Here is a 14607-nt window from a genome sequence, read left to right on the forward strand (position 1 = left end):
TCTATGCATTCCATTAGATAATGTATTTGTGACATAAAGACAACAGTTTTAAAATGTGTGTAATGGCTGTTCTCCATGACTATCATCACACCATAGGACATTCCGTAGTAATCCATTATTAAACCCGGGCATGAGCCAATCAAAATGTCAGTCTGACTGTCATTAGATGGTGTCTTCTCACTTACGGGGTACCAATTGTGACTTTTTATTATAACGCATCACACACGCTGTATTAGATAGATAGACAGGAGCAGTATGAATGCTACCCAGTTTATATTAAACATTGGAATGAGGAATTAGCAAGGGAACTTTAGCCTAGTGCGAGCTACGTTAAATATAGGATGTATTTATACACAGTGCCTGTGTTTACTTTAGTTCATGAAGTACTCATCAGTACAGAGGAGAATAGAAGAGATGAGTAGTCAACAGGAGGAGCAGCAGCCACAATGTGTATTATAGAACAGAAGAGTACTGACCTCCACCAGTAGCGACATGGCCTCCTCAGATACAAACTCAGGGACGTTGAGGGCCGTGTGGCGACTGATACCAGCTGGGTGGCACTGCAGCAGAGACTGGGGAGGAAGAGAAACGCACATTATGCACATCAAAAACCGGTTCCATCATATTATTCTAGCTCGGTGTCATTCAGACGGCGAAATGTTATCCAGCCTGGATCAACCTCCATGGTCTCAGATACACATCAGACAAACCCCAGTTTATTTATCTGTTTCCGTCACTACAAAAGCTGTTCAAGTTTCGGCTACTGTCTGTGTGAAGCTGCCACAGAGGCAAACAGAGACAGACCCCCAGCCTGCGGAGGCCACTACAGGAGAAAAGCTGACTGGATAAACAGAAGACAAGAGAGAGGGAGAAAACACCTGAAATAATACTGATCATAGCAGAGATAATATCAGTGTGATTTCACTGGGCTGTTGCTCTTCCTTGTGACCTAATGGAAAAGGTTGTTTTTCACATGGGGAGAGGTTCGTGGAAGAGATGGAAGGGGGAACTCAGACAGACAGTTATTCTGTTGAAGTCACTATAAACATGCGTTACAAAGGGAAGAGCTCTATGCAAACAGAGTCAGGCAGGTGGTAATGGAATTGGGTGTGTGTGCACCTACACTACAGGTAGTCATAATTACTGTGTTTCAACAAGCCCTTGAGATTTTACTTACGCAGCCCAAATGTTGAAAAACATAAGCCAAGTAACTACACTGAACAAAAATATAACCACAACAAGTGCTGGTCCCATGTTTTATGAGCTGAAATAAAAGATCCCAGAAATGTTCCATTAGCACAAAAAGCTTATTTCTCAAATGATGTGCACAAATTTGTTAACATCCTTGTTAGTGAGCATAATCCATCCACTTGACAGGTGTGGCATATCAATAAACTGATTAAACAGCATGATCATTACACAGGTGCACCTTGTGCTGGGGAAAATAAAAGGCAACTCTAAAATGTGCAATTTTGTCACACAACAATGCCACAGATGTCTGAAGTTGAGGGAGCGTGCAATTGGCATGATGACTGCAGGAATGTCCACCAGAGCTGTTGACAGATAATTTAATAAGAGAATTTGGCAGTACGTCCAACCGGCCTCACAACCGCAGACCCGTCCGTGTATGGCGTCATGTGGGTGAGTGGTTTGCTGATGTGAACATAGTGCCCCATGAGGGCAGTGGGGTTATGGTATGGGCAGGCATAAGCTACGGACAGTGAACACAATTGCATTTTATTGATGGCAGTTTGAATGCACAGAGATACCGTGACAAGATCCTGAGGCCCATTGTCGTGCCATTCATCCACCACCATCACCTCATGTTCCAGCATGATAATGTATGGCCCCATGTCACAAGGATCTGTAAACAATTCCTGGAAACTGAAAAATGTCCCAGTTCTTCCATGGCCTGCATATTCAGACATGTCACCCATTGAGCATGTTTGGGATGCTCTGGATCGACGTGTACTACAGCGCGTTCCAGTTCCCGCCTATATCCAGCACCTTCGCACAGCCATTGAAGAGGAGTGAGACAACGTTCCACAGGCCACAATAAAAAAACTATTTGCAGTAGATGCGTGGCGCAGCATTAGGCAAATGGCTGACTGGTTTTCTGATCTAAGCCCCTACCTTAATATATTTTTTAAGGCATCTGTTACCAACAGATGCATATCTGTATTCCCAGTCATGGGAAATCCATAGATTAGGGCCTAATGAATTTATTTCAATGGACTGATTTCCTTATATGAACTGTAACTCCGTTTTATACAGTCATTTGTGTGTGTGCGTGCGTATGTGAGATTAGCATGGAAAAACCCTGTTAGTTCATCAGTTAGATCGGTTGCTCTTTCCAACACATGCTGCAGGAGATATGGCTCAGATCCCAGCAACAGTCAAGATCGCCCTGGGCAAAATCTTACCCTGCAAGGATCAAGAGCTCCTGTGTGTGTGTGTGTGTGTGTGTGTGTGTGTGTGTGTGTGTGTGTGTGCAAGGATCAAGAGCGCCTGTGTGTGTGTGTGTGTGTGTGTGTGTGTGTGTGTGTGTGTGTGTGTGTGTGTGTGTGTGTGTGTGTGATACACCTCAACTAAAATCCTCAAAAGAGTGGGTTTGTTGAAATTCTGCCAGTAAGTGTATTCACAATGTTAAAACAAACTTACTGTTTGTTTCATCTGTTTCATCTAGTGATGGGAACTAAAGATCGTTCAGATGAAACCACGCCACTGGCAGTCAGTTAGGATTTATTCAAATTTAAGGACAATTAAAAGTTTGAGGAGTGTTCTGCACCTGTCACGAGTGTGTGTCTGTGTTCTAGAAGACAGTGATATCTCCCTCCTCACCAGTCCTCATCTACCCCTGACCCAGGAACAGCCACAGCAGTACATCACCGAGAGATCTGCCCTGTTCTCCCACCTCTATACTGATCTAAGGTCAGTCAGCTCAGCCCAAGGAGTCCTGAGAGCTGGCTCTCTCTTCCATCCCAGCCCTGATCCAGGGACAGAGAGCCAGGAGAGGGCCCAGGGAGAGGTGACCCCCTGCCCCAGCAGATGGAGCCCAGGCTGGGGGAGAAAGTCACACCGCTGCCCCTGGCACCAGCCGAGAACCAGGGGGAGAGACGGGAGCCAAGACGCAACTACACAGACACCTCCAAACACACACACACACAAACAACAGACACACACAGGCATATATATATGTATGTATGTATGTATACATACATACACACACACACACACACATATATATCCACCCTGGCACAGCTAGCCAGCCAGGGAGAGAAGGGAAGAGCCAAGACACACCTACACACAGACACCACAAAACACCTTCCACACACACACCTGACAGAGATAGAGTCACATGTCCACCCTGGCACAGCGAGAGCGATAGCCAGCGAGAGCCAACATATACCACCACACAGATGTCTTCACTGCCCGTCCGTGCGCACACACACACACACACACACACACACACACACACACACACACACCTAACACATCTAACACACTGATGCCATTTGTCCTCTTACCTTGCCTATGAGCAGCTCAAACAAGATGGCTCCCAAACTCCACCAATCACACGCTGCCGTCTCCTCGCTGATACCGCCCACCTCTACAACAAAGGAGAGAGAAGTGATACTATGACATGTAGCTGATAAAATATCAGGTCTGACTTGTGATTAGCACAATTCCTTTAAATTCACTATCCCAAAATTAGAATAGCACATAATAACACTATGAAATGACAACGACTTAATATTTTATTTAATTAACATATTACACACACACACAAACCAGTGAAGAGCCAAATGTGTGTGTGTGTCTCGTAAAGGGGTGATTTGCATAATAAAAAAGCAGTCAAATTGAGGAAACCGTCTGTGCTGCAACTTCACACCATCTGCATGACCTGACCTCACACACAAAATTGAAAAGCGCACACACACCCTCAGAAACCCACACACACACACACACACACACAAACACGGTACCAACCACAGACACTCCTTCAGAAATGCACACACTTCTCCAGTCCAGAGACACAATACATGATAATACACTTCCACTTAAAGCCTTCGTCAACATTTCCCTCCATTTCATCCTCATGTTAGTTCCAGCTGCCTTGTATTAAACATCACTAGTCTGTCGTCCTGTCTGTTAGTTCTAGCTGCCTTGTATTAAACATCACTAGTCTGTCGTCCTGTCTGTTAGTTCCAGCTGCCCTGTATTAAACATCACTAGTCTGTCGTCCTGTCTGTTAGTTCCAGCTGCCCTGTATTAAACATCACTAGTCTGTCGTCCTGTCTGTTAGTTCCAGCTGCCCTGTATTAAACATCACTAGTCTGTCGTCCTGTCTGTTAGTTCCAGCTGCCCTGTATTAAACATCACTAGTCTGTCGTCCTGTCTGTTAGTTCCAGCTGCCCTGTATTAAACATCACTAGTCTGTCGTCCTGTCTGTTAGTTCCAGCTGCCTTGTATTAAACATCACTAGTCTGTCGTCCCTGTCTGTTAGTTCCAGCTGCCCTGTATTAAACATCACTAGTCTGTCGTCCTGTCTGTTAGTTCCAGCTGCCTTGTATTAAACATCACTAGTCTGTCGTCCTGTCTGTTAGTTCCAGCTGCCCTGTATTAAACATCACTAGTCTGTCGTCCTGTCTGTTAGTTCCAGCTGCCCTGTATTAAACATCACTAGTCTGTCGTCCTGTCTGTTAGTTCCAGCTGCCTTGTATTAAACATCACTAGTCTGTCGTCCTGTCTGTTAGTTCCAGCTGCCCTGTATTAAACATCACTAGTCTGTCGTCCTGTCTGTTAGTTCCAGCTGCCCTGTATTAAACATCACTAGTCTGTCGTCCTGTCTGTTAGTTCCAGCTGCCTTGTATTAAACATCACTAGTCTGTCGTCCTGTCTGTTAGTTCCAGCTGCCCTGTATTAAACATCACTAGTCTGTCGTCCTGTCTGTTAGTTCCAGCTGCCCTGTATTAAACATCACTAGTCTGTCGTCCTGTCTGTTAGTTCCAGCTGCCCTGTATTAAACATCACTAGTCTGTCGTCCTGTCTGTTAGTTCCAGCTGCCCTGTATTAAACATCACAAGTCTGTCGTCCTGTCTGTTAGTTCCAGCTGCCTTGTATTAAACATCACTAGTCTGTCGTCCTGTCTGTTAGTTCCAGCTGCCTTGTATTAAACATCACTAGTCTGTCGTCCTGTCTGTTAGTTCCAGCTGCCCTGTATTAAACATCACTAGTCTGTCGTCCTGTCTGTTAGTTCCAGCTGCCCTGTATTAAACATCACTAGTCTGTCGTCCTGTCTGTTAGTTCCAGCTGCCCTGTATTAAACATCACTAGTCTGTCGTGCTGTCTGTTAGTTTCAGCTGCCCTGTATTAAACATCACTAGTCTGTCGTCCTGTCTGTTAGTTCCAGCTGCCTTGTATTAAACATCACTAGTCTGTCGTCCTGTCTGTTAGTTCCAGCTGCCCTGTATTAAACATCACTAGTCTGTCGTCCTGTCTGTTAGTTCCAGCTGCCCTGTATTAAACATCACTAGTCTGTCGTCCTGTCTGTTAGTTCCAGCTGCCCTGTATTAAACATCACTAGTCTGTCGTCCTGTCTGTTAGTTTCAGCTGCCTTGTATTAAACATCACTAGTCTGTCGTCCTGTCTGTTAGTTCTAGCTGCCCTGTATTAAACATCACTAGTCTGTCGTCCTGTCTGTTAGTTTCAGCTGCCCTGTATTAAACATCACTAGTCTGTCGTCCTGTCTGTTAGTTCCAGCTGCCCTGTATTAAACATCACTAGTCTGTCGTCCTGTCTGTTAGTTCCAGCTGCCCTGTATTAAACATCACTAGTCTGTCGTCCTGTCTGTTAGTTCTAGCTGCCCTGTATTAAACATCACTAGTCTGTCGTCCTGTCTGTTAGTTCTAGCTGCCTTGTATTAAACATCACTGAGCTGTCGTCCTGTCTTCTCTATCTTCTATTGTTTTCAATTCAATGCTATTTTCCAGGCAGGTCTTCTGGAATTGCAAAAGCAAAACTAAGCCAAATCCATAAACATTAAATTCCCACCTCTATACTGTATCTCTCGTTCCGTTAGTCTTTCTGTTCTACCACTGAAGACAAACCTCCATGTTCCCCTTACACTGTAAGACCCTGTCAAGGTGAACGTGGTGTCGGCCGTGCGTCCTTCCTCTAACCCCACCTCCCTCTCTCTCCCCCCCTCTCCCTCTTATACCATCTCTTCCTCCCTGGGCTCTCCAGGCCCCTGGCTCTCTCTCCCACAGAGGAGGTTAGGGGAGCAGGGACACACAGCCGGAGTGACAGGCAGGTTGGCTGGGGGGGCCACTGGTGCATGTGCCATTTGTGTGTGGTGTATGTGTGTGTGTGTCAGTGCTCTTGTCTGTGTGTTTGTGCGTGCGTGCGTTCCACTGGGCACCAGATGGCCCCTTGTGTCTCTCTCCGCTCCTCTCTCCAGAGGCGGGCCTGGTAACCCTTGGGCCAGGGCCCAGGAGTCAGAGCGCGTGTGCCCAGCGACCAGGCTCCTCAGCTGGGGAGGAGGAGAGACAAAGCTCCCTCTCCTCCAGGATGCTCCAGGGGGTTCTCTTTCAGCCAAGGTTAGAGAGCCCCAGTTGGGGCTATGATACTCCTCGCTCTGGCCGCCCTTAAAGGAACATCCAGCCAGCGCTCGCTCACACACACACAACAAACTGAGCAACCAGTCTTCAGGGCTCCCCATGACCACAGTTTTGACAGCCAAGGAGAAGAGATCGTCATTGAACAGACTAGTGATACCTGCGTGGGTATGAGCTTGGGGGGAGGATACTGGACACACACGTCTCACAGCAAGGTCAATTGTCATCACAATGGATTAATGTCTGAGGAGCTGCAGGGAGAAGACAGCGGAGCTGGCTACACTTAGCGCTCTGTCAGAGCAAGGCAGGAAGAGAGAGAGAGGGGAAAGAGTGGGTCACTAACAAAACCCACTCGTACAGTAAGCCTCCGTTTTACATGACTATAACACACACGCGAGTTCATTAAAAATGGTTCCTTTCCACCTTGTCTTTCTTATTTCATCTAAAAGGATGGGAGCCTCTGCTGATCTTTACAAAAAGAGTGAAGTCAAGGGAAGGTCAAGCCAGCTAAGAGACAGTGAGTAGAGCCACACAGTGTTCTCAGCCCAGGTGTGATGTCTAACGGCAGAATCGGAACACAACTTCCCTTTTCTCTACAGCAAAGGAGTTCCCTCTTCCTCGGTCAGTCGTTTAAGAAAAGCACTCTCTCCTCTCATCTCTTAGGGCCAGGAGGAACATTGTCTCTTCTCCTCTCTCTTCTCCACTTCCCCAAAACCAACCGACTGCCATTGTTCGATGGGGAAGTGATGTAGGAGGAAGTGAAGAGAGGAGGGCCGGAGAGTCTGGAGCTTCTCACGCTTCAGGTAGAAGCAGCTGACGTTAACCACAGATGTATTTACTGTAGTGTTGAATACAATAGGGAGAAGGGGAATCTAAGGCCTATCTTTAAGTGAATCGGATAATAAGTGACAATGCGCATATTATCATCAAAACCATTGTCACTAAATAACATGCTGTTAGTTTGATGGGGAGGAGGGATGTGAAAGAAAAAATATTATTTGGGGAGATTTTTTAAATAACAGAAAAGCACTCTGGTGTTTACAGAATCACTTCTAATCTCAGTTAAAGAGATAATAAACAACTAATAGATCAAAATAAAATAAATACTTTCCCAGTCCCCTCCTATGTTTTTGGGTGTGAGTGTGTTGAAAACATGTTGTGTCTCTCTCTCTCTCTCTCTCTCTCCCCTCTTGACACAAACACACACAGCGCCCTGTCACAGCAGGCACCCTGCAAGCTCTCTGGCAAACAATCATAAATCTGTCATCAGGAATGAACCATAGCTGGGACTGACCCTGTCTGGGTAAACAGCAATACATAAGGGGGTGGAGTAAGTACATCTGTGGGAGGGATTACAGAATGACATTGAGGTAGATAGAATGAAAGACAGAATGGAAAGAGAGCGTGAGATTGAAAGAGAGTGAAAAGTACGAGTTAAAGTGAGACTTAGAGAGAGAGAAAATGAGTGAGAGTGAAGGCTATAAAGCAGAGATAGAAGTCAGACAGACACTCACAGACAGAGCATGAATCCCCCTGCTGGATCCTCATGGATAATACACCTACCACATGCTGCCCAATGAACAGTGCTCAAGCAGATGCGGAAGTAACCACCGACACATAAATGAGATACACTGAGATCTGAGATACACCTATAATGGACCTACCAGTCCATCTACGCAGAAGCTAATTGGTAGTCACCACACCCTTTTAAAATCATCCAATATCTTTCCCAAATGAAAGTAGTACAGCGAACAGCTGACCTACACACTCCCTAACCTCTGCCTGCTTATTCCTCCGTCCTCAGTGCCTCTCCTGCTGACCTCTGGGGCTTGATCATTTGACATACACTGAGCATACAAAACATTAAGAAAACCTTCTCTTTCCATGGCATAGACTGACCAGGTGAAAGCTATGATCCCTTATTGATGTCACCTGTTAAATCGACTTCACTCAGTGTAGCTGAAGGAGAGAAGTTAGATTGAAGAAGGATTTTGAAGCATTGAGACAATTGACTCATGGATTGTGTATGTGTGCCATTCAGAACGGGGTATGGTAGTAGGTGCCAGGCGCACCGGTTAGTGTCAAGAACTGCAACGCTGCTGGGTTTATCACGCTCAACATTTTCCTGTGTGTATCAAGAATGGTCTACCACCCAAAGGATATCCAGCCAACTTGACACAACTGTGGGAAGCATTGAAGTCAACTTGACACCTAGTAGAGTCCATGCCCCAATAAATTGAGGCTGTTCTGGGGGGGTGGGGTGCAATTCAATACTTGATGTCCCTCTGTGTCGAGTTCCTATCTCCATTATAATGCCTTAACACACGGACGGTGTTCTGCTGCTCTGGCCTGCCTGCCGGCCTGTCTGCTTTGCTGGGGCTTTTGGAGTATAACATGAGTTGAGAGAGATGGAGCTTTGATTTCATACTTATTGCACTCTGCCATACATTTGGTTTGGACAAGAAGTATTGGGAGGGGGTGGGAGAGAAAACTTAAAAGTATATACATCTGTCATTTTTGCTTTAATCCAAAGCGACACACAGTATGTTAACTATATGTGTCGCACGTCGTCTGGTGTTCCAGTACAGCGTCATGCGCCATCAGTGTTGCACGTATGCACGCACACACAAGGTGCGGTAGAGTCTTGTGTGTAACAGCAGTGTGTTTAGTCAGCCTTTAAACAGCATGCCAGGGCTTCCACAGGCATGCTCAGGCCACAGGAGAGGTCAGTCACACCACGCCAACACATGCTGGCGCCACACCACCCTCTACAGGACACCCCAGGAACTACATTCAGTTCCTAAATCTATACATTCTTTCATTCCATTTTAAGCCTTTTAAAATATGTCAAAACTATAGATGACAGTAATCGTGTGTCATCAATACTCACAGAAAAGTTTGGTCTTCTGTGCATCTGTGACTAGGTTTAATTCTCTGGGCAATATGTTGGTTTAAAACTTGTTCATGTTATGAGGTGGCAGGTAGCCTAGTGGTTAGAGCGTTAGGCCAGTAACCGAAAGGCTGCTGGAGCGAATCCCCGAGCTGACAAGGTAAAAATCTGTCGTTCTGCTCCTGAACAAGGCAGTTAACCCACTGTTCCCTGGTAGGCCGTCATTGTAAATAAGAATTTGTCCTTAACTGACTTGCCTAGAGGTTAAATTTTTAAAAATGAAGACATCGCTGAATGAGAACTCTAAAGGCATGCACACCAAAACGACGTCAGCCTTTAAACAGCATGCCAGGGCTTCCACAGGAGAGGTCAGTCACACCACGCCAACACAGGCTGGCGCCACACCATTCTACACGTATGAATGAATTGGCTCTACTGCCATTTAAACCCACTTTCCCGAGGCCCCACATACATAGTGAACTGTTTACGTGGCCTTGCTCCTGTATGAATGAGGCCTTTGTGGGAGATGGGAGGGAGAGTGGCCTACTTCTGCCTGTGTGTCTGCATAACATGAACCTCAACACAGCCTCACTACTAAACTACTGAGGCCTTCTGCTCTGGAAACACACGCACACATTTTTGAACAATTGAGTACCACAGTATGAGTCATAAAACCCGGAAATGGTTCCAATCGTTTTTTTTGCCTCTGGGATTTCAGAACTACTTCAAATAAGGTCTGTGTTTGTAGGCTTACCCTGGCGTGACGTTTTGAGAAGCGCGCAAATCTCTCTCGGACAAGGTCACTTCAATCAATAGGGAGGGAGCACATTTTTGTGAGTAAATTGAGCCCAATATATTGATGAAAGTCACCTTGTCCGAGAGAATTACACGGCTATCAAATGGTCATGGCAAGCCTACACCAAACGCACACATGGATTTTTGGGGTAAAATTCACAATGTGAAAAATGAACGGCGGAAAAACCATTGGAACCATTTCCGTGGTTTTAATGACGCGTCCACTGAGGCGGACTATTAGGAAACACAACATGAATGCAGTCAGGTCAAATGGAGGAAACTGCTTTGAAAACTTGGCTCTATGTCTCTCTCACCTGGTGCACTGTACATGTTGGCGATGGCCTCCCTGTCGTAGGAGTCCTCCACGTCACTCCAGCTGCAGAAATACGTCAGCTCAACATGGCCTAGGAACGAAGGAGCGAGAGAGAGAAAAATGAGTCATGTCAACAAACCCAAAAAAGAACCCTTTTCAATTTATCTCAACACGTACACACACACACGTCTCTTCGCCAACTTCCAAAAACAGTGTTTGTGTCACCCTGACTCCCTCGCTCTCTCTGCACACAACAGTCCACTCAGCTGACCTCTAGAACACTTCCACACCTCTTTACCTCCTACCTCTTCCTCTCTCTCTCTCTAACAGAGCTATTCCAGCAGCAGCAGCTATTCCAACAGTGATTACTCCTGTTTAGCTGCTAACGGCTACCAGTATCATTAGGACTAATGTTGCCATTAGCTAGCCGGTGGCATCAGCCGGAGTTAACCAGACTGATGCACAACACTACTACTGGGCTGTTGATAGCACTTCAGAACAATAATTACATACAGAGGGGAACACAGGGAGACCAAAACAACCACTCAGATAATTAGACAAGTGTCCATAACAAGGTACAGAGAGATGATGGGACTAGAAAGGGGGGTAGGAGAGAGACTCAAGCTTGGGTCGGTGTAAAACAAAGATAATGCTTTGGAGGGAGTTTCCAAACCACTGGTATCAGACAGATAGGACACGCCACTCATACGCCTATCTATATGAATATATCTGGCAGAACTTTAGTAGTTTAAGCTCTGAAGGAAAAGTGAAAGATAATGAAAATTCCGTAGCAGTGAGAAACACTTAGTACTTTGTTTCATAACTTCTCTTCTAGTCGACAGAGGAAATTAGGAGAAAGATGCAGGCCTCAATCTAACGCATATAACTGGGTCTACACAACACGTATGATGGGCGTTCACTTTTGATGTATAAACGCTATATACAATCACCCATCACAAAGCCCTGTTGCTTCAGTAGAGCTGTGTGACCTCTGACCTTTGCTGTTGATGAGGATGTTGTTGGGGTTGAGGTCCTTACAGACGATGCCCTCCTGATGGAGTGAGTCCAAGGCAGAGACCATGTCCACCGCCCAGCACCTCACAAACTCCTCTGGAATCCTGGCCTGGGACGCTACAGCAGACAACTGGTCAAGCTCTGCAAACAGCCGAGACACATCCTTATCTGACTCTACCATGTCCTCCACACCAGCCTTACTGGCCTGGAACTGGGACTCAACGCCTAGTGCACTCTCTGCCCCAGAGCTGGCCCCTGTTCCATCCTGACCGCGGTTGGAGCCAGCCATCGTCCCATCTGGGTTAAGAACCAAACTGTCAGGGTGTGCCTGTGGGTTCAAAATGGCTTCTAATCTTTCAGGAAGTGAGCTAAGTGAGTCAATGAATGGAATATCTGTGTTGGAGGAAGAGAGCGGGGCTATAGACACAGTGCTGGCAGGGAGGAAGTCCTTATTCGGGAGTACGGGAGCTCCGGAAGCCATTTTATCATCTTGTCCGAAGGCCAGGCCACAGTCGTCCCACAGGGAGGTGCAGGGAGAGGAAGAAGTGGTGTGTTTATCCCTCGAGGGGAGGGCCCGCCCCACAGCCAGCCCCTCTCCCTCCTCAAGCTCATGGTGGAGCTGCAGGACATCCGGCTGGGTCAACTTAGGGGAGGCTTTGGTCTCCAGGGCTAGACACACCCCCGAGGACACCAGCTCCTCCACAAGGGCCTCCACTTCCCCAGTTACCCCCACCAACCCCTCCCCACCCATGACCCCAGGCAGGTTGACCAGGAGGTCAGGGGGTCGACCCTCGTCCTCCACCACTGCCTCTTTAAAGGAGATGACTGGTACCGACTCATTAGAGCCCTGGTCACTACCATCCAGACCCCACCGGTCAGATCCACCTCCATGACCTTTCACCTCCTCCACTAGGTCCGACAGGTCTGTGACTTCAGAGCCCAGGTCAGAGGTGGACAGGAAGGGGAGTGGCTTGGAAGGGTCTGGTTTGGGCCTCAGCTCGGCCGAGTCGGGACACCACGTCACCTCGCTAGCACTGTCCTTACTATCGATGCGGAAGAACTCCATGGGGGTGCGTTTGGACTGGTCCAACGAGAGGGGAACGGCGGGGGAGAGCAAGGGGCTGAACACCTCGCCGTGGTCCTGCCCGATGTCCTGGCAACGCCCGTTGTTGTGATCCCCGGCCGTCTCAGTAAAGAAACGCAGCTCCTGGGCGCTGATTGGAGAGCAGAGGCTGTCGTTGCTAAGCAGTGAGCGAGTCCTGGAGGAAGTGGTTGTCGTGGTGACGGTGACATCCAGCGACGATGCTTCCTGTCCTCTCGACACACACCCCTCTCCCTCCTTCTCTTCCTCCTCTCCTAGAGCTTCTGGTTCTACCTTTTCTTGTTCGTACTCATTACAGAGATTCAGATAACTGTCGGTGCACTCCTCTAACTCAGAGGTCGCTCCAGAGTCCGGCTGGTGCCTAAGGCTGTCAGCCTGCCCAGGAGGCAGAGCACTCTTCTGGGGGAGGACAAGAGAAGACTCCCCTTGCCTCTGGAGCACACATCCAGAACCAGACCCAGCTCCAGGCCCAGACCCAGAGCTGCCAGAGTCCAAGCCCAGCTTGGGAGCAGCATGTTGGGCAGAGTGGACTGCCGTGGTGTGGCTTTTCTGAATGAAGGGAATGTCGAAGCTGTCCTCCGGGCTGGAGTTACGCAGGAACTTCCCAATGTGAGACCACAGCTTCCCACCTGGACAGAGGAGAGAAGAGACAAAGAGATGGGGAGAGTTAAAACTTATTTAATGATCAAAGTAAGAACGTTTTGGTTGGCAAGGTGGGTTGCTCAAAAGGTAAATAGAAGGAAAAAACAACATTATGGTGAAAACAGTTTAATTGTTTTGGGGACTCAATTACCTCAAGGGTCATGATAACATTTAGAAACTGTCCTTGGCAGGCAGAGACGGGCACACACTCCTCCCCAAACACACACACACACACACACACACACTCTAACCCAGCTGTGGTGTGAGTGATTGTAGGACAGCATCTGTTGTGTATGATGAGACTGAATAGGGTGTGTGCTGCTGGCGGTGATAATGATAGTAGGGCAGCACGATCACTTAGGAGGAAAAACAACCACATGTTGGACTGGAGAATGTCACTCAGGTCACTGCCTCCCTCTGTCTGCTCTTCCCATGTGGGACACATTCGCTACACTGTAATGCACTACTTTCAGCTGTGCTTTTCTTAGACTTGGATTGTATCTACCATTTGAAGCATCATATCATTTTATCTAGTTTTCCAAATCAAATATTGCGCTAGCCAATCAAATATTTCAATGCCAAAATCAATTGGTCTTTTCGCAAGTTATACAAGTGTGAGGATAGCAGTTACTCTAACTGCTATCAGAGTCTGTCTCTTTCACACACACACACACACACACACACACACACACACACACACACACACACACACACACACACACACACACACACACACACACACACACACACACACACACACACACACACACACACACACACACACACACGTTGGTGAGTGGAAAATAAGGAGGCCCAGGTGTTAGCATAGCTAATGAAGCGCAGCACCACCTGGTATTCAGAATAATGACCTGTGACATACACCCAACTCTATCAAACATCTGTCTACAACAAGGGTAGGCAGGCAGGCAGGAGTGAAGGGAGGGAGATAAAGGAGAGAAGAGATATTAAAAGATGGAGAGAGTGAGGGAGACAAAAGAAGTGTATATCATACCCTCAGCGTAATGTAGCAGAAGAAACACAGTGTCCTCTGAGACGATGAACTTCCTCAGGCGCACCATGTGGGGCACAGAGTGAGGCATGATGGTCCGCTTGGGTCTCCCACAGTCACTGCTCTTCCTCAAGCCCTGAGGGAGGGAGGGAGGGAGGGAGGGAGGGAGGGAGGGAGGGAGGGAGGGAGGGAGGGAGGGAGGGAGGGAGGGAGGGAGGGAGGGAG

At 47.4% G+C, this 14607-nt stretch overlaps 1 protein-coding gene across 5 annotated transcripts in view; it reads right to left on the minus strand.

The window, feature by feature from the left end:
* Positions 1 to 14607, minus strand: part of rps6kc1 (ribosomal protein S6 kinase polypeptide 1) — a 111419-nt gene that overhangs the window by 13131 nt on the left and 83681 nt on the right. For all 5 annotated transcript variants that reach the window (XR_001329350.2, XR_001329349.2, XR_001329348.2 and 2 more), the window contains exons 11-15: positions 14386 to 14518; positions 11612 to 13360; positions 10617 to 10706; positions 3528 to 3610; positions 477 to 572 (exon numbers count right to left, since the gene is read on the minus strand). Coding sequence is in view for 2 of the 5 variants with exons in the window: in XM_014205476.2 (XP_014060951.1) it covers positions 477 to 572; positions 3528 to 3610; positions 10617 to 10706; positions 11612 to 13360; positions 14386 to 14518 (2151 nt within the window). In the remaining 3 variants the exon portion in view is untranslated. The remainder of the gene's footprint in view (positions 1 to 476; positions 573 to 3527; positions 3611 to 10616; positions 10707 to 11611; positions 13361 to 14385; positions 14519 to 14607) is intronic.

This window comes from Salmo salar, chromosome ssa06 (genome assembly GCF_905237065.1).
Source record: "Salmo salar chromosome ssa06, Ssal_v3.1, whole genome shotgun sequence".
Classification (NCBI taxonomy): domain Eukaryota; kingdom Metazoa; phylum Chordata; class Actinopteri; order Salmoniformes; family Salmonidae; genus Salmo; species Salmo salar.